Genomic DNA, 21425 nt, shown 5'->3' on the forward strand with positions numbered 1-21425 from the left:
CTGAGCGTACCTTTAAAAATTTAATTGATTTCTTCCAAGATTGTATCGCACCCTAGTTTCTTGACTGCTCAGTCTCTTTTATTCCCAGTCTTGGTCATAGAGTTTTGTGGTGCGCCAGTTTTTCTCCCCCCCTCTTTTATTTAGGTCTTTTCCCTTTGCCTTTTTTCCCTTATTTCTTCTAGGTTCTTCTAGGTACTCCTGTGCTTGCACTTCAGAGGTAAAGCTGTGAGTGGTTCCTCCAAATATTATCTTGTCTGGCTGGATTTTGCATGAAGACCTCTGCTACAATTTTTGAAAAGGAGAGAAGAGTTGCCATAGTCACCACCCTCTTTCAACTGTTGCATGTGCGAAGTCTGGACGCACAAAGAACGAGACCCCATTGCTGATCTTTGGAGCATTAGGAGCATTAGGGCAGACTTTCTTGAATATTGGATTTCGCGGCAGGAAGTTTCCGATGAAAACCAACATTGCTCTGGGTTTTTCGCCAGCATCTTGTGTTTGTTTCCTCCGGAACAAGGGAAAGCGTTAGGCCCTCTGTATTTCCACATCCCAATCCCAGTTTGTTTGTTCAGAAAATGCGCCCTTTAGAAGATTTACCATATAGCTTCTAGGGTCGTTCCCTTCCAGGCCTTCCGGGATCCCTAAGAAGCGCAGGTTATTTCTCCATTGGCAATTTTCATAGTCTTCCTGTTTGGTCATGACATCTATCATAGCCACGCTTTGTTCCATACCTTGTGCCTTTATGGATTCCATATCAACTTCCAGTGCCTCTGTCCACATCTCGACCGAAGTCAAACGATCCGAATTACCCCGCAGGTGTTATTCAGCTTGCGGATTCCGGTTTGGACTTTGTTTGCGGCGATCCTTGCTCTTCGTCCTTCGTTTCTGTTTTCTTCCTGCACTTGTTAGATTGATGCAACGATGGTAAGCAGGGAAGGCTCTTTAGTTCTGACTGGCTTGTCTCGTCCCTCATTTTGGGGATATATCTGTGTGTCGGAATAATCCCATTAGAGTTGTATTCTAATACTTTTTTAAAGACTTTTTTTCTTGTTTTTCTTTTTAATCTTTGATTTTTTTTTCTTTTGTGTTGATTGGGCTGAGGAGCTAGAGCTGTTTTATGAAAGAGATTCTCTGCTTGATGACCAGTCTTCCTGCTCAAATGCTTCAGACTCATCAGTCAAAGAGTAGATTCACAACCGTGGCATCTGTAAGCCGCAGCGCGATCTCCAGTGCTTCCCGCCACCAGTGGCAGGCTGTGCTGTCCGCCGGCACGCTCAGGCTGTGCAGTCACTCACAGAGACGTTGATCCATCGGGGAGATGGAGGAGACTGGCGCAGTTAGTCACCCGCCATCTTTTAGAAAAGTTGCTTTTCCTTAGTATTTATTAAACTCCCGCTCCAACTTTAAATTGGATTTTTAATAACTATTCAAATTCATTCTTGAACGATTTTTGTACCTGGTCCCTTTCCCGAACTACAGTACAAGTATTTTATTCTGTACTCTGGTTTTCTGCATAGGACAGCTAGGCCTGCCACAGCAAAATAGCTGTTTTGCACTTGTACCTTCAGGGACATGATAATATTACATGTCATACTTGTCCCACTTTTAAATTCTGTGCACCTTGCTTTTTGGGCTACAAGGTCTACATAGGTGTGGCTTACTAATATTTAAGATGAAGGTTTTCCTCTGTCAGAAGGATTTATTTTGCGAGGTTGCATTGCATGTCAGGCTACAGTGTAGGCCTGGAGCCATGTCTGCACTGCGCCTATAGGGCCATCATGTCAGGCTAGAGTGTAGGCTTGGAGCCATATTTGCACTGCCAATATAGTGGATGGCACAGTAGGTATTGCAGTCCACTAGTGGCATTACACATACAGCTCTTCGGGGACTTTGTACCATATACTAGAGACTTCAAGGTAAGTTAAATATACTAATTAGGAATATGCTAATCCAACCGCGGTCCACGAGGGAGGTGCTGAAGTAAGATCTGGTGGGAGGTGGTATAAAAGTCCTCCTGCTAGAGTTGTGGGGGGGGGGGGATCTGGGTGATGATTTTGAATGTGAAGTGTTCCAGCCAGCTGCTGGTGTCCGCTGAGGAATGGTGCAGTAGGTTTCTTTGCAGTAGATGATGGCTATGCTGCCTCCTGGTTTGTTGTCTCTGTCTTGTCTCTTGATTTTGTACCCGGGTAGGTGGCCACTGCTGTGTCAGGGGCCAACGATGGGTTAAGCCAGGTTTCTGTGAGGAATAGGAGGTCTGGAGAGAGTTTGTGTTGGCATGTTCGACAAGGGAGCGGTTGTTGAGGAGGTGGCACGTGAGATGTGCGCTGTTTGCACAGGGTGGGAATGAACATTAAGAGAGAAGCCTTACAGTAGGGAGGGGCTGATGGAGGCAAGGAGTCTTTGGTGTTCAGATTTGACAAAATGGATAACCAGATTGGGTGATTTGATAAAATAAAGTATGGTTTTAGCAATTAATGTAGCTTAATTCACGAACCCTTTGCACCTCTAAGTGTCAGAAATAGGAGTCACTAAGATGCATAAAAAGTTGGATTTGCATTTGTAAGAAGCAAATCTGTTTTGCAAAATTAAGATTTAAGTAGTTTCACCAATGGGTACCTACTTAAAGATCTTTTCTATTCGAAAACTTTGGCATTGTAGAAGGGGAAAGGTGAGTTAAAGGAGGCCATGGAGTGTCTTGAAAGCTGTAGTAAATACCTGAAAACCTGTAACTGTGGATGTTTACACAGTAGTGGCTGGCATGGAACGAGGGTGGAGCAGCACAGGTGGTGGGGGGGACGAAAGAAAAAACAAAAAGTCCACTTACCTCCTCACAGCCGCCGTGACTGTCTCTCCACCGTCGTGCCTCCTTCTCGGGCGAGTCCCGGAAGCAGGAAGCACCCAGGCTCCCCATAGCTAATCACAATGCTTCAAAGCAGCATTGTGATTGGGCTGAGCACCATGGTTCGGCGGTCAGACAGGCATTGAGAGTCTGGGTATGTTCCTCACCAGGCTCCAGGCTATGTATTAAAGCCTGGTGAGGAACATGTTAAGTATGTATGACTGGCCGTCCCAAGACAGCCGGCCAAACCGTCATGTGTAGTTGGAGTGTGCAAACCACTCCTCCCCCTGTGCCATCAGCCCCGCCCCATCAGCCCTGCCCCTTAAACCTGCGAAAAATAAGATAACAATGTTATTTTCTTTTTTTCTGCTCTGAGAGCAGTGGGGCGACGGAGCTGCCCCTGTGTTTACAAATGTTTTCTGTGGCATTTCCAACTCTGGATGTGCACAGATCCCTGCAAAAGGAGGGTAAATGTGCAATACATAGAGGGGAAAGGAACCTCCAATATTTAATATATTTAATCATTTAACGTGGTTGTCGGGGCGAGGTGGGGGTACTCATGTGAAAATTGATATTTTGGCTGTAGATATTCATGCAGATTGAGAACCTCTACCCATGCCTCGATGCGCAGCGCTGGTGTAAATCTACAAGTTTTGCACATCTCCGCCAGCAGTGCAGTGGATTTTTGTGACATAAACTCGACACATAAGAGGAAACTTATTGCATTTATTGATTATTGATTGATTGTTGGTCGAGGCTTTCCTATGAGGACTATGCTTCTTGAATGTAGGCATGGTGGGTGGGCCCATTGTCACTAAGCAGGACCGTGCTCTCTGATTGTAAATTGTAAATCCGTATTTGTAAAGCGCGAGCTACTCACCCTTACGGGTCTCAAGGAGCTTGGGGCCGTCGTGGAAATTAGGTGAGCTATTGCCCAGAGTCACATGGTGCTGAGCTGAGCTGCTTACAGCGCCGGGGATACAACAGTGAACCCAGTGTTCCGAAGTCAGCTGCCCTGGCCGCTGCACCACATCTCTAATTTACAGCCCTGGTTCACCAAAGGTGTACCCACCGTCCAGAAGAGTGACCCTACTAAATGTCTTTATTCTCTCCCCCTTTAGGAAATGACGAGCAAGTGATTCTGCATGACATCGAAAGGTATGTGAAGTCATTGATTTTGTAAATGCTTATCTCCCCCTTTTTAGACTGCATGTTTAAAAGGGTGCAAGTTATTTGTTCCGTATTTAACATTTACAAGAAGTGTTGTATAGTGGGCCAGCAGGTGTCTATGAAAGGACAACACCCTATTGTTACCTTACCTCGCACCCCTTATAGGTCAGCTCCCCTTACCAGTGCCACCCATTAAAGCTGTTGATTGTATGATTCTGCCAGCTCTAGATTAACTTACTTTATGCTGTGCCTGGGTAATGCCCATCCCCCCAAAACCCCCATAAAGAGAGGCTTCATTGAGCATTGGTCAGACTTGGCCTTTGGAGCACTCGTCTTCTTCCTTTATTGCAGTACTAAAGTTTAACAAAAATCTGGTATAAATTAGAATTACACTTATTCTGTGCATATGTTCAGTTTTGTTTTTTATAGTTTGTCTAAACTTCAAAAGAAGGGGGCGCCAGCACTCCCATCTATCATCTAATGCAGAAATGGAATGTTACAAAAATGCTGATTGTTTCTAAGACCTCCACAGGACAGGAGGATTGTACCAAAAAACTATTATTTTGGTTGAGTTTCCATGGCTCTTTTGGGATTGATGGTTGGGGTTGGGAATGTATTGCCACCAACGCTTGCTCGGCTTATCTACAGATTTGTTAAATGGGGAAAATTGAGCCAGTCTAGGCTTGATTAGAGGTAACGTTAGCGGCCCCCGGTAGTCTCAGAATGTCCTATTGGTTTAATGTGGTGCCATCATATGCCTGTTTACTATAATGAGTGACAAACCAATGCATGGAAATAAATGTTTTGTTTCTCTTGTCTCCCACCCGCTAGCGACCAGACGGCGGATGTCTTCACACACGAGGACGCTGTGTACGGGCTCTCTGTCAGCCCTGTGAATGACAATGTCTTTGCCAGTTCGTCGGATGATGGACGGGTCCTGATTTGGGATATCCGCGAGCCTCCGCGTTCAGGTAAGATCCACAGACTTGTAGAACCCCTGTGAAAGGACTCCTCCCTGCCCGGGACACTGTCTCCTGGTGAAGTGAGGCAACTTAGCAGTGCTTAATTTGTAAATAAATAAATGTCCACGCCCTATTCAGCAGGTCACTTCTGCTTGCACCGCACATTGCTGCTGTTACAGTAACACCACAACTAATAACGTCACACTCCTACAATTGTGACAGTTACTGCTGTCTTACCTACTCTTTCATTTTTGTTTCAGTTTCAGCCCTACTCTTTTTAATGTCTACGTATCGTCCTTGGCCGCCTTGATTAGATCCTTTGTCTTTTATCTTACTTCCTATGCGGAGGACACGCAAATTGTTGTCTCTGCTGCCAGGAGAGGAGCCAGGAAAGAGTAAGAGGTTTCATGACTGTACGGAAGCAGTCAAGATGTGGATGACACAGTGAAGCTTAACTCAGGCAAAACTGAGATCATCATTATTGGAAACAATGGCAACTTTTGGACCCCCGATCGGTGGCCGGAAGAATTAGGCACTCTCCCTAAACCCGATAAGAAGAAAATAATGCAGTTTCTGACAGAGGATAGTCAACGACCAGTTGTTACATCTCTTATTTTATCAAAGTTGGACTATTGCAATTGCCACTACCTTAACATTCAAGAACGATCTCTAAATAAACTTTAACTTTTGCAAAACGCGGCAGCAAGTCTGATTACCGGCACACCAAAATTTGTTTGCTTCTAAGGAAATCAAGACTTGGCTACCTGTCTGGAAACGGGTGCATTTTGAATCCTTATGCACTGTTTTCAAGGCCCTCCAAAGAATAGGACCAGAATATCTGAAGCAGCGGTTTCAATGGTACACTCCTAAAAGAACTCTCCGCTCCCTAGGAGCTATGATGGTGACAGTACCCCACATTAAAAAAGCCACATAAGGAGGGAGAAGTTTAACCACCTGTGCCGCAGGGGCCTGGAATGAACTTTTCTTCGAGCTTAGAACTGCCGCTGACCTCATGGCATTTAGGAAAGGACTAAAGACCTGGCTTTTTAACGTGTAGTATCTCCATAATAATCTGTGCTCAGAGGGTCGTAGCCAGCGCCAGGACACCTTCGGGTAACTGTTGCGCTTAGAAATATATATAACATAACAAAACATACAGCTTCTTCACAATGGTAATGGTAATTTTGTATTTCATAGTACCTGTAAGTACCTGTGTGTATGTGTGTGCGCATATGTATTGATCTAGCACAAGCCTATCTAAGAAGCAGCTAGAGTGCTGCATATTACATTGGGAGTGGGCAGGTGAAAACCTTCTTAGATCCTGCATATAAAGTTAGGATAGCAGAAATAGAATTCACACATTACAGTTTTTAGGTACAGGCAGATATAGTGATTTTCCCTGAATCACATAATGCTGGTCTCCAGGTTCCAGTGCTAGTAGTTGTAACCGCGGGGCCAGATTTAGTCTTTGCTGTTCTCTGCAGTTCACTTGGATGTCTTCGTTTTAGCTCTACAAGTGCATGATTACTTTCCTGATGACTATGTGATTTACACGCTAAGTGTCCCTCTTGTCCCTTCCTCTTAAATAGATGCACGGTCTCACCTATTCTTAAGGAGCACCCCTGCCCCACTGGTCGCACCTGTTTTCATCAAATATTGTATCTCCGTTGCCAAGGTGATATGTTGGAATGAAATTGTGCCCCACAGTCGGTCAGTGAACATGCCTGAGATGTTCTCTTTCACGCCATGCTGCCCCTCTTCTCAGCAGACTCTCCCCCGTACACCCCTCCCCCAGATATATGTGGTGTTTCTCCAGGAACAATATTCAGTGGCTTCCCTTCAGGTCTAGAATTGTTGATGAACCTCCAGAACTGATCTGTTGCGACAGCCCTGCCTACTCGTTCACTTGTTGACTGGTCTGTCATTGAAGTTTTTAGGTCCTCATCCCATCATTTGATTTGCTGAACATCTCTCATCTTCATTCATAAATGTGGCCTGGTCCACACAAATCTAGTAACAAATGGGGTTGGCTCTAATCCGTAAGGCTGAGTCTGATCAACTAAATAACGAAAAGAAATGCCAGTACTGATGCTCAATTCTAGAAAAATATTTGAATGCAGAGTACAGACGACAGTTCAATACTCAGGACTGCTATTAAATAGCTGTTTATTCAAAAACATATTTTAGCAATGCACGAATTTGAATTAGTGCTCAAGTTCAAAACACATTTATTAAACAATATAGGACATCAAGACACGAAAAAAGTGAAGATAAAACCTCATCCATACTCTCATTCGTTAGTCATCAAGCATATCACATCCAACCTACTCACATTCAAACATTCAAGCTAAGTACCTCACACAATCTGGGGGAAAAAATGAACCTGTTGGTGAAGTTATAGGACTGCTACAGAATCTAAAGCATTCTAGAATGTTCTAAATCATACATTATTGATAATGTGGTTAAATCAGAGGGATTTTCATCATATTTAACAACATTAAGTGTAAACACAAATCAAGGTGCAAAACTAATAAGCACCAAGATGAAAATAGCAGACCCAAAGGCCTACGCGGTCCCTGACCCCATATTCTCATCGTGCCTAACATCGCCTGCTGCTCGCATCGCACACAGCTGAATCGAATTGCTGCCGGATCTGGTATCGTTCACTCTGCCAGCTGTAACTTTTCTATCGTATTGGTGTTTAACATCGCAGCTTTAATTAAATGTAATTTGCGGAAATCAAAGTCTCATAATCTAGCGCTTTGAGACGCAGCGCCGCACTCTCTGCTCTGCATAGCGCATAATTTCTCAGGCTCATATTTACACACTGGTAACATTGACTGCACACTCGGTGCTATTGCACATTTGCTGCCCCTGTTTAAATTTACCTCTGACCTCCATTTTGTTGTTGTGGTTTCCCTTGGCCCGCCTCTCCTTCCCCGATACCGCCTCCCAGCTGCCCCTCCCATGCTCCGCCCCCCCTCCACTATCCATTTAAGGCAGATGTCCCAACGCGCAGCGTCCACGCGCTACAGCCGCGCCAAAGGTAAGCCCGTCTACGCCCGCCCGCGCCTGGACCGCGCCCAGCGCCAGACCCCCTGGTCCCCGCACCACCCACCCCTCCCGCATTACATACAACGCCTCCACCCTCCTAGCACTAAACCCCGGCCGACTCCCCAACTGCGCCCAAGCCGCACCTGGACACACCCATGGACCCTTCACATGCAACTCCTGCAAGTATGACGGCACCAAGACCAACTCCACATCCACAAACACCAAACAGAGATCCGACACTAACCACCTAAAATGCATCCTGCTCAACACCCGCTTGGTCCACAGACACGCCATCGACCTATGGAATCTACTAGACACCATTTCTCCAGACGTCGCCTTCCTAACAGAAACCTGGATGAACGCCTCTTCAGCTCCGGACATCACCATAGCCATCCCAGAAGGCTACAAGATCATCCGAAAGGACCGCACTAACCAAACAGGAGGAGGCAGCGCCATCGTCCATAGGAACTCCATCCGCATCTCAACCAGCTCTGACGACAACCTCGCTAGCGCCGAACACCTTCACTTCCAGATCCACACCGACCACAAGACCACACTCAGAGGCACACTCCTCTACAGGCCACCAGGACCCCGTGCACAATTCAGTGAAGACATCACGGACTTCATCACCCCACAAGCCCTCCCCTCCGAGGACTACATTCTACTGGGAGACCTCAATTTTCACCTGGAAAAGAGCAACGACAGCAACACCATCACCCTTCTGGACAATCTCGCCAACCTCGGACTCAAACAACTAGTTAACACCCCCACCCACAACGCAGGACACACACTCAACCCTATCTTCACCTCCAGCAAACACATCTCCTTCAGTCACACTTCAGTTCTCCATTGGACGGACCACAGCTGCGTTCACTTTGTCTACAAAAAGACCACAACCCACAACCATCCTCAACCTACTCTGCAAAGAAACTGGAACAAAATCACCATCGACCAGATCTCCTCATCGCTTCTTCAAAACCCCCCTGCCCACTCATCGAACGCCAGCCAAGCAGCCATTAACCTCACTCAATGACTAACCAACAGCGCCGACAACCTAGCACCTTTGAAAAAACGTCAAATCAAACTAGGCAGCAAAAACGCCCCCTGGTTCAACGATGATCTTAAGAAATCCAAGAAACTCTGTCGCTCCCTTGAGAAAGCCTGGAAAAAAGACCCAAACACCAGCACCAGAGACTCCTTCAAAAACGCCACCCGCATACACCACCAACTGATCCGAACTGCCAAGAAAGCTGCATTCAAAGACCGACTAGACAACAACGCCCACAACAGCAAGGAACTATTCAACATCGTTAAAGAGTTTACCAACCCCACTGCCAACTCCAACGACATCACTCCCTCTCAAACCCTTTGGGACTCCCTAGCTTCGTTCTTCCACGACAAAATCGCAGACATCCACAACAGCTTCGACAACCAACCCGGAGACCAACCCACCCAACCTTCTACCGTACCTTCACCCCCCTTGAACATCCTTAATGACTGGAACCCAATCTCCACTGAGGACACCATCCGCCTGATGGACTCCATCCACTCAGGATCCCCCACAGACCCATGTCCTCACCACATCTTCAACAAAGCAGACTCCATCATAGCACCCTATCTCCCAGACGTCATCAATTGCTCCTTCAAATCCGCCACCTTCCCGGAAAGCTGGAAACACGCCGAACTCAGCGCCCTCCTGAAAAAACCCACAGCTGATCCCACCGAACTCAAAAACTACTGCCCCATTTCGCTTCTACCATTCCCGGCCAAAGTCATCGAGAAAGCAGTCAACAACCAGCCTTCCTCGAAGCCAACAAATCCCTCGACTCATCACAGTCCGGCTTCCGAGCCAAACACAGCACTGAGACCGCCCTCATCGCAGCAACAGATGACATTCGAACACTACTGGACAATGGAGACACAGTCGCCCTCATCCTCCTTGACCTCTCCGCAGCCTTCGACACAGTCTGCCACAGCACCCTTTTACAACGCCTCAACAACATCGGAATCCAAGGAAAAGCACTGGACTGGATCACCTCGTTCCTCGCCGGAAGAACTCAGAGAGTCCGCCTCCCACCGTTCAAGTCGGAGGCCACCGAAGTCATCTGCGGCGTGCCACAAGGCTCTTCACTCAGCCCCACCCTCTTCAACGTATACATGAGCCCCCTCGCGGCCATCGCACGCCAACACAACCTCAACATCATCTCCTACTCTGATGACACTCAGCTGATCCTCTCCCTCACCAGAGACCCGAACACCGCTAAAACCAACCTACATGAAGGAATGAAAGAAGTAGCCGAATGGATGAAGCACAGCCGTCTTAAACTGAACTCAGACAAAACAGAAGTCCTCATCTTAGGTACTTCCCCTTCCGCCTGGGACGATTCTTGGTGGCCAGCTGCCCTAGGAAAAGCACCCATTCCAACGGACCACGCACGGAACCTGGGCGTCATCCTGGACTCCTCTCTCTCGATGACCAGACAAGTCAACGCAGTTTCATCATCTTGCTTCAACATCCTCCGCATGCGCAAAAAAACATTTCGCTGGATCCCCACCGAAACTAGAAAAACGGTCACCCACGCACTAGTTACAAGCCGCCTGGACTACGGAAACACCCTATACGCCGGTACCACCGCTAAACTCCAGAGAAAACTCCAACGCATCCAAAACGCATCAGCCAGACTCATACTAGACATCCCGCGTAAAGACCACATTTCCGGTCACCTAAAAGACCTCCACTGGCTCCCTGTCAATAAGAGGATAACGTTCCGCCTCCTCACTCATGCACACAAAGCACTCTACGAACTTGGACCAGAATGCCTCAACACGCGATTATCCTTCTACTCCCCCTCCCGCCAGCTTCGTTCCTCCAACCAAGCCCTCGCTGCGGTTCCACGCATCAACAAATCCACCATGGGGGAAGATCCTTCTCCTACCTAGCGGCTAAAACATGGAACTCCCTTCCCATTCACCTCCGCCTCACTCAAAACCACCCAGCCTTCAGAAAGCAGCTTAAAACCTGGATTTTCGACAAATAATTCCCCACCCTTCCTCAAGCGCCTTGAGACCCTCTGGGTATGTAGTGCGCTATATAAATTATTTGACTTGACTTGACTTGAATCCCTTAGAATGACAGGATTCTCTTCAGGGCCTAACGTCTCTGAAAAAAGAAAACCGAAGAAACCATGTATCTAATATCTAAAACCAAGGATACTTCAGAGCACTACTACACCTAAGCAACACTCCAGCTTACTGGTCTTTCTTTCACCAGTGGAAAGTATTCCAAAGGGTGGCCTCCTATAGAAGTGAGGAAAAAGAAAGAAAAGAGAGAAGAAAGTTTTTTGTATGAGCAGAGTGTTCTTACAGCGAGCGGCGTTTAAGAAGTAAAAACCTCTAGGCAAGGTTACCTTTGCCAGTTGACGCCGTGTCCTCAGCTTGTTTGTACCATTTTTTCAGCTCGCTGGAGGTTAATTGAAGGGTCTAATGTAAAAAACAAACAAGGGAAGCGAGCTGTAATCGACAGCAAGTAAGGGGGAGTTGTAGAAAGCCAGTGTACCCAGCAAGTTCTTACCCTGCAAGTCCTTGTAGCACAACACGGAAGGAGATTGTTTGTCGGGCTGGGCCTGGGCAGGTGAGTAAATCGGGGGCACCACACTAAGGGGAAAAAGACAAACAACGTGGAGTTTAGCCCTGTGTCTGGTCTAGACTTGAATCGAAGACGGATGCTTGAAGGTCGGGTCCCGGATTCAATATTTTATTTTATTTATGACATTTATTGAGCGCGACGAATACCCTAAGGCGTCTCGGCGCTAGACCGTTCAATTTGTTTCCATAATATGCAAATAATTTCACTGATTGAATAGCCATGTCTTTACTTGTTTTCTGAACTGAAGGAGAGAGGAACTCGTCTTAATGTGGAGGGGGAGTGCATTCCATAGCTTGGATGCTGCTACAAGAAAACGGCGGTCTCCCCATGACACCGTTTTTGAACGTGGAACAACCAATTGATGCTGCTCCGATGATCGCAGGTGTCTCCTGGGATTATAAGGTTTTAAATGTTCCTTAAGGGTATTGGGACCTTGGTTGTTAAGGGTTTTATAGACAATGCATACGGCCTTGAACTTTATTCGATTTTTAATGGTGAGCCAATGATATTGCTTTATTGTTTCAGCAATAGGGTGAAACTTGGCAATCCCCGACAGCAAACGTGCTGCCGCATTCTGTATAGACTGAAGCTTGTTTATGACTCTGACCTGGGCATCAAGAAAGAGTCCGTTGCAATAGTCCAGGGAGGACAGGACCAAAGAGCAAATCAATGTTTTAATTAATGCTTCTGGTAGGAAAGGTCTAATCTTCCTTATCATTTTTAATTTGAAATGAGCCGTTGTTGCCACTTTATTTGCATGTTCCATAAAGCTGAGCCCATTGTCAAAAATGACTCCTAGGTTCCTGACTTTTGTGACTGGGATGGGGGGTGATCCATGATCCATAGGCCACCAGCCGGATGGCCATTCTGGGAGAAGAGAACCGAAGATGACTACCTCGGTCTTCTCCGAATTGAGCTTTAGGCAATTTGTGGCCATCCATGCACTTATTGCTGTCATTCCATTTTTAAAATTATGGGCTACCTGCTTTCCATCCCCCTTAATGGCCAGGACCAGTTGCGTGTCATCCGCGTAAGATGTTAGGCCCATCCCGTATGCTCTGATGACATTTGCAAGGTCCGACACGTAGATATTGAAAAGTGTCGGACTAAGGGATGAGCCTTGGGGGACATCACATGGCAACGTGAATTGAGTGGATTGAAATGGTCCAAGGGAGACTGCTTGAGTTCTCTCCGCAAGAAAGGAGGCAAGCAGGTCTTTAGCAGCCTGCCCAATGCCTAGCCTTTCGACACGATCGATCAAGGTATTATGATCGACCGTGTCGAAGGCTGCTGACAGATCAAGTAGGACTAAAATTGCAGTCCCACCTTGATCCCTTATGGCTCTAATGTCGTCAGCAGCCTTAATAAGGGCGGTCTCGGTCCCGTGAAATCTCCTGAAGCCGTATTGCGAGTCGTCCAGCAAACGATGCTTCTCAATATAATCTGTAAGTTGAATATTCATCGCTTTTTCGGTCACTTTGGCCAAAAAAGGTAGGCTCGCTATGGGTCTGTAATTTTTAAGTTCGCATTTATCGAGGCCAGGTTTTTTTAATAAGGGTTTTAGTAGGGTTTTCTTTAATAGCTTGGGGTAGATTCCTGAGGCTAGAATAGTATTGCAAACTTGTGTCAGTGTTGGTATAATCGAATCCCATACTGGTGATAACACTGACAACGGACAAGGGTCCAGAGCAGAGCCGGATTTTATTGTAGAGACTATGGTCGATGTAAGGTCATCTGACAGTACATCAAATTTAGAGAAAGCAATAGTCTGTTGTGGACCTGAAAGCACGCCATTCGTCCTAGATGATTTGGTTGTGAAGGCTTGAAAGATATCATCCACCTTAGTGAAAAAGTATTTAGCCAGTTCCTCGCAGAGGGCTTGGGAAGAAGGGGGAATAATGTCAGGGGCATTTCCTGCCAATGTCTTGGTAATTTCGTACAGCCGTCTACTAGAGTTTTTTGCTTGCTCAATTTGGTTGGTGTAATATACCTTTTTTGCTTTGGTAATCATGTCTTTATAAAGTCCTAAGGCATCTTTATAAACTTTCTTGCTTGCTGTATCATATGTTTTTCTCCAACAACTTTCAAAATTCCTATTAATTTGTTTTTGTTGTCTTAGCTCAGTGGAATACCATGGGGCAGTTGGTTTTGACCTATTCTTAGACACAGTTTTGATGGGAGCTGTGTTCTCAGTAGCCTGGGCAATCCATGTATAAAATTGTTGTGTAGCTACATCCGGATCAGTAGAAATTACTAGACTGGTTTTATCCAGTTGTGTTTTCAGTTCAGTATGGTTAATATTCTTCCAGTCTTTAAACGGCGCATGGGTTATTGTGGCAGAGTTCTTGTTACGTAAGGACTTTGTAATAATTTTACCAAATATGGCGTAGTGATCTGTCCACGGCATTGGGCAGATGTCCGTTATTTGAAGGCCATCTAGGTTGGAAAATATAGCATCTAACGTATGACCCGCTACGTGCGTTGCCTGCGCAACTAATTGTTTCAACCCCAAAGTTGCCATATCTGAAATGAGAAAGGCTGAATCAGATTGATCAGCCTGGTCTAAATGAAAATTAAAATCACCTAAAACTGTTAGCGTTTGTTCTGTAGCTAGCGTTTCCATCATAGTCGTGAGATTGGCCAGGAAGCCGGTTTTTGTCCCAGGGGGGCGATAGATCAATAATCCCTTAAAACTAGATAGAGAGCAGAGCTTTATTCTGAACTGGAGGACCTCGCAATGGATGGAGGGAATGGGGGTGATAGTAACAGTGAGGCTGTCTCTAGCTATAATCGCTAGACCGCCTCCTTTTTTTTTTCCTGGCTCTAGCCTGCCGATAGGCTTTATAACCGCTAGGTACGGCGGTAACTAGATCTGGCTCTGATGACTCATTTGTCCAGGTTTCCGTGACAAAGAGTATGTCAAGTTTGTTGTCCGTGATTAGATCGGCTATTTCTTGACTGTGCTTGCATAGTGAGCGGGCATTAATTAGTGCTATTAAGAATGATTCCTCTTTAGTAATGGTCAGAGGTTTAGCGTGCTCAGTGGCCGTATGTAGAGGGATGGAATAATTGCAATGTGAGCAAGCTATACCAAGGTCATGTCCCTCGTTGGCGGGATCACGTCGCAAGCAAAGCGCGTTAGCTGGTGGTCTAAGTTGTAGTAGCTTTGTGTGCGTGTGGGCTAAGTCTATGGGCCATGGCAATCGGCCGGGGGGTATGGCCCTCGGCCCAGTCCCGGCGCGGACGGGCACAGACGGGCTTGCCTTCGGCGCGCCGTCGGCGCGCCCGCTGCGCCCGCCCGCTGTGCGGACGAGGAAATCGGTTACTTTTATACATAAAAATGGGAGGAGGGCGTTGGGGTTTGACCGACTAGACCGCCACCCTACCTCGCTCAAGATGGCTGCTGAGGTGGGTGATGTAAGGTGTCAGCGTTTTAACACAGCGCTGAGGTCTCTGTGTTCCTGGAGCCTGTTTGGACCTCGAGGCGACTTTACTCTCGCTCCGAGGTGAGCGCGGTAATTAAAACGCACAAATTAAAATATTTACAATTTTTAAAAAGGCGCTATAGTAATCACAGTGTAAGAGTCTAATATGCTCCTGAAAGTCAGATATAACAGTACCAACCCGCTATTGCTAATCACAGCGAAATTAAGGGCACAAGAGAGGCAGAGAACCCCCGGCTTCCGCCTCAAGGGTGAAGTGAAACAAATGGAATTACTAGTTGCTTAGCTCTCCACTCCTTAAAAAGACTGGGAGGGCGTTGGGGTTTGAGCGACTAGACCGCCACCCTACCTCGCTCAAGATGGCTGCTGAGGTGGGTGATGTAAGGTGTCAGCGTTTTAACACAGCGCTGAGGTCTCTGTGTTCCTGGAGCCTGTTTGGACCTCGAGGCGACTTTACTCTCGCTCCGAGGTGAGCGCGGTAATTAAAAAGCACAAATTAAAATATTTACAATTTTTAAAAAGGCGATATAGTAATCACAGTGTAAGAGTCTAATATGCTCCTGAAAGTCAGATATAACAGTACCAACCCGCTATTGCTAATCACAGCGAAATTAAGGGCACAAGAGAGGCAGAGAACCCCCGGCTTCCGCCTCAAGGGTGAAGTGAAACAAATGGAATTACTAGTTGCTTAGCTCTCCACTCCTTAAAAAGACTGGGAGGGCGTTGGGGTTTGAGCGACTAGACCGCCACCCTACCTCGCTCAAGATGGCTGCTGAGGTGGGTGATGTAAGGTGTCAGCGTTTTAACACAGCGCACACAATAGGAAAGTTGGAAAGAATTACCTGGGACGACGGAATCGTTGCCGCGTTCTCAGTATCCAATCAGCATCGGGAGCACTCTACGCATTGCGCATGCGCGGGCTCTACCGGTGCTGGTTAATGTAGTCCGGTGTGCGTCATGACGCAGATTGGTGCCCCCAGTGGCCGGAAAGCTTAACCAGCAGAAAAGTGCGATGAATCCAAAGGTCAGGGGAATGCTGGGACTGGTGGTTTCATTCCACGGACTAACACTGCAGGAATTTCTACCATATCTAAACTTAGCAAAACAAGTTGTTGAAGAAGAAGGCAGAATCATTTAATAGTGAGCTAAGTTAGCGAAGAAAGTGCACTTAAGGTGAAAGGGGTATTAAAATTGGACAAATCGGTTGACAGCAACCGTAGATTAGCAAATTGAAACGGGACCAGACTGAAAAGCAAGCGGACATATTAGAATGTGAAGATATCTATAATTTATAAATCTCTGAAATTTCATTGAGGCCTGACACCGCCGTGTCAAACTTAACAATCAAGAGTGCCTCTCTTTTAGACAATTTTAAGTCCAAGTCACCTCCACGTAGGTCTCTTTCGACTTTTGAGATTACAGTCCATTTTAGATCACTGATTTGATGTTTCATTCTAGTCCAGTGGTTAACCAATGGCGCCGTTTCCACTTTGTTCTTAATCCTGGATTTATGTTGTGAAATTCGTTGGCGGATTTCCTGGTTGGTTTTACCGATGTACAGAAGTCCACATGGGCATAAAACTCCATAGATTACGTATTTAGACTTGCAGTTACTAAAGGAATCATGTTTCCATCAGATACCATTATGTTTAAAAAGTGAACATTCCATGGTCCGATCGCAGCAGAGGCACGTACCACCTTTGTGATGACCTACAACGGGAGTTAGACCCATTAGATGTCTCAGGGTCGGCTGGACTTCTCTGGGGGCTGCCGCTCTAACCACATGATTGGCAATACTGCTCTCTTTCTTGAAAGCCAAAAGCGGGGGTGCCCGAAGACTCTCATCCAAATTTTTTATCAAGTGCCAATTTTGCCCAATGATTTTTTTGAGTTTGTTAGCATGGGGGCAAAAAGTAGTAACACAGACTTGCCGTTTTAGTTGTGGTTTACTTCTACGTTCCAAGAGAGTCTCCCTTGGGGTCCATCTAGCTCTTTTCATAGAATTGCGGACGAATTTCCTTGGGTAACCATGTTCACATAATTTGGATCTACAAGAACGGTGGACCCAATTTACGGATACACAAAAGTCGCACAGCCAAGTTCTGGATTAAATCCAATGAATCAAGTTCGTTTTCATTCTTCATTTTTAACTTCTTTTGAGTTTTCCTCCTTACGTTTAAACCATTTTCTTGAGTTCAATTCATTTTATTCAATCTGTCATTTCCACATTCTAAAAAGCACTCAGAGGCATGGGGTGAATTCCGTGTCACGATTTATTACAATGGTCCAATGCATTTCGGGAGGAAACCTCTCTTCGTCAGGGACATCTACAATTGTAAACAAATATATCATTTTAAACAATGTATGCCAAGATAACTTTTCATCATCATGTTTACGATCTAAACATTACTAAGAATCTCTATTCAAAACGTGTGATTAATTAACATTTGTTGCACTTACATGGTAGAACGCATTAAACTAACATACTGGGTTCACTTTTTCAACATTGAGTATTCTAGTTCCCCTTACAAACTTTCACTCAATACTTTATGAGAGATCCCACATTAAGCTGTATTCTACTTAATTTCAAAATACGGACACATATAATCAAGACCTCCGCTTACCGTGATAGAAAATATATCATGTTATTAAAAAGGGGAGCATCCCCGTTCAACCATCTCGGCGCAAATCAGTCATCATTCCTTTTCGTTTAGTCTGGCGTACCATCGCCACCATCTTCCTTGTTCTAATGGGCTGATTACAAAAAGTCTCTCGCTCTGCATTTAAATGTGTTCCTGCCCTCCTTGATGATCAACAGGTGATATTATATGCAAACCTTAACCTCTTTGGTCCCTACGGTATAAGGATTCCTCGATCTCCCAGAGTGCATTAAACTCGTGTACTTCCAGATTCTTTCATAATGACGTGTTTTCCACGACTGTTATATTTAAACCCAACAACATGTGATTACAGCTGATATACTCGCACATAATTCCTTCGATTATCTGGCACAATTACTTCAAAACCAAACTTCAAACACCACTATGATACCTACAAATTTAAATAAATAAATCATGTTTTAACGTGGCACGTGGTCATTCCCATGCTTATAGTAACCTTGTTGTTTGCTAAATGTCTTCTAAACCTTACTACCATTTTAAACAAAATTTCTACAATGATTTACTCCGTGGGTGCTATCTCAGGAGAGACGAAAAAGATCATGTTTATGAGTTATTGGGTATGAGATGCACACCTTTTTTACTCCATTATGTTTATCCCTTTGTTTTGTCATTTTCAACATTAGCGGCGTGCGGTACTTTTTCCGCGCTCGTCTCATTGCGCTACTAACAATATCTACAAGAACGGTGGACCCAATTTACGGATACACAAAAGTCGCACAGCCAAGTTCTGGATTAAATCCAATTAATCAAGTTCGTTTTCATTCTTCATTTTTAACTTCTTTTGAGTTTTCCTCCTTACGTTTAAACCATTTTCTTGAGTTTAATTCATTTTATTCAATCTGTCGTTTCCACATTCTAAAAAGCACTCAGAGGCATGGGGTGAATTCCGTGTCACGATTTATTACAATGGTCCAATGCATTTCGGGAGGAAACCTCCCTTCGTCAGGGACATCTACAATTGTAAACAAATATATCATTTTAAACAATGTATGCCAAGATAACTTTTCATCATCATGTTTACGATCTAAACATTACTAAGAATCTCTATTCAAAACGTGTGATTAATTAACATTTGTTGCACTTACATGGTAGAACGCATTAAACTAACATACTGGGTCCACTCCTTTAATTTGAAAGAAGAATTCTTTGCCAAAGCAAAAATAATTCTTTTTTAGGGCAAATGATGCTAAGTCCACCAAACATTGTGTAGGCACCTGAACTGGTCTGGTTCTTAGATCTAGAAAATGTGAGAGCACTGCCACTGCTTCATCCTGGGGAATTTGGGTATACAGGGATGTCACATCCAATGTGACCGATAAATCCTTCCCTTTATTAAAATTAACCAATTCGAGTTTATTGATGAAGTCGTGGTGTCTTGTAGATAGGAGGCCATAAGATTCATAAATTCCTTCAAGAAGCAATCCACGTATTTGGCGATTGGTTCAAGTAATGAATCACATCCAGCCACAATAGGTCTTCCGGGCGGGTTTGTTTGATTCTTATGAATCTTTGGCAAGATGTATAACATTGGTGTCTTGGGAGTTTGTTTTGTAGAAAATCAAACTCCTTAGGTCCCAGGAAGCCTTGGTCGAACCCTTCCTTCAAAATGGAGAAAAGTTGATTTTGTAGGTCAGCAGTGGGATCCTTGGCGATTTTACGATAACACACAGGGTCATTTAACTGCCTCATTACCTCAGCAGTGTATTCAATAGTGTCCCAGATGACAATCGACCCGCCTTTATCCGCCTGCTTAATGGTTATAGTAGAATCATTTCGTAGAGCGGTTAAAGCATTAGTCTGTTCTTTAGAGATGTTAAATTTTACAAACTTTTTTTGTTTTTCCATGTCTGCAATGGCAGACAGAACAGTTTTTTCAAACAACAACATTTCTTTAGGTATTTCATTTCCTGGAGGGCAAAAGGTTGATTTCTTACGAAGTCCTGTTACTTCAGCTGGTATTTTAGCTGAGCTGTCCGCAAAAAACATAGTCTAAGTTTGCGACAGAATTCAATGAACTCTGTTTTTATTTTCACAAAATCCGTTTTTTTCCGATGGCACAAAAGATAATCCCTTGACAAGGACACTTTCGTCAACCTCAGTCAGAATCTTTTTAAATAAGTTGAAAATGGGTGATACCGCTAGTTTTTGTAATGCTGACGGCGGGTTGTCATCTCCCATGTCTGTGTGTATCTTACCCTTGCTCTTGAACTGGGTTGGCCTCTCCCTAAAAAAAACTTCGGAGTTTGGCCCTGAGGTTGTTGTTGCTGGTTCCATTTGCGATTCCTATTGGGTCTACTATTGCTATTATCACTTTCACCCCTAGAGGAAGAGGATGTGTCAGAGAAGGTGATAAATTGATTACGTGATCTACCACGGTTATCTGATAAATAGCGTTGTGAATCTGATTTTGTATAAAAGTTCGCTTGTAGAAAAGGGTATATGTTTTCTAATGAAAAAATATTTTTGTCCTTTTCAAACTGATTGTTTTTTTGCTTGATAGTATAGTCTTTAAACTCCTGGATTTCTTTGTCTACTTTGTCCAATAAGGCTTTTGAATCTGTTATTGTTTGATTGCTGCTTATTTCTGATTCAAGCCGGGCAATTTCCTCCAGTTCTTTTTGAGAAATCCTAGCTGCTGTTTCAACAGTTAGGACCATGAGGTCCCGGCTGCACTTTGTCTCAATGCAACTAAATCCCTTTTTGAAGAGGGGGTCTTCGGTAAAAATTACCGGAATACTTTTTATTTGGAGGCCGCCTGGGATAGTCCCATCCCTTAGATGTTGGAGTAAAAAATGTCCATGTAAGTCAGTTCGAATCTGTTTTTTCTTCAATCGCAAAAGTTTGTCCGATTCGTTCTGCGAAGTTGCTGATACGCTGAGGGAAACTGAAGTGAATACCGGTGGAGCGCTCAGAAGACTCCTGATATGATCTTCACTATAGGCAAAGGTATCCTTCTCTGCCATATTCTACACAAATTTACTATGAGAAAAGTTGTGGTAGATGTCCAGAACAGAAAAGATTTAAATGATAGATAAAGTCAAATCAGGTGAAAGAAAGAAATAAAACAACCACCACCTAGAAGGAAGAGGTGAAAAATCCTCTAGCCGCCCTCATTAGTAGGGCTTCAACAAGGAAAACCTTGCAAGACAATTCCCGCTATCAACACTAGTAACAAATGGGGTTGGCTCTAATCAGTAAGTCTGAGCCTGATCAACTAAATAACGCAAATAAATGCCAGTACTGATGCTCAATTCTAGAAAAATATTTGAATGCAGAGTACAGACGACAGTTCAATACTCAGGACTGCTATTAAATAGCTGTTTATTCAAAAACATATTTTAGCAATGCACGAATTTGAATTAGTGCTCAAGTTCAAAACACATTTATTAAACAATAGAGGACATCAAGACACGAAAAAAGTGAAGATAAAACCTCATCCATACTCTCATTCGTTAGTCATCAAGCATATCGCATCCAACCTACTCACATTCAAACATTCACATTCAAACATTCAAGGTAAGTACCTCACACAATCTGGGGGGAAAATGAACCAGTTGGTGAAGTGATAGGTCTGCTACAGAATCTAAAGCATCTACTATAGATTATTTTCGTTATTTAGTTGGTCCACAC

The 21425-nt window shown here is 44.6% G+C and overlaps 1 protein-coding gene across 1 annotated transcript in view; it reads left to right on the forward strand.

The window, feature by feature from the left end:
• The window catches only part of DCAF5 (DDB1 and CUL4 associated factor 5), a 334903-nt gene that overhangs the window by 114324 nt on the left and 199154 nt on the right, over positions 1-21425 (forward strand). Inside the window, exons 3-4 of the mRNA XM_086937046.1 lie at positions 3961-3997; positions 4841-4980. Coding sequence (XP_086793172.1) covers positions 3961-3997; positions 4841-4980 — 177 coding nt within the window. The remainder of the gene's footprint in view (positions 1-3960; positions 3998-4840; positions 4981-21425) is intronic.

The sequence above is a fragment of the Lissotriton vulgaris genome, chromosome 9 (genome assembly GCF_964263255.1).
Source record: "Lissotriton vulgaris chromosome 9, aLisVul1.2, whole genome shotgun sequence".
NCBI classification, from domain to species: Eukaryota; Metazoa; Chordata; class Amphibia; order Caudata; family Salamandridae; genus Lissotriton; species Lissotriton vulgaris.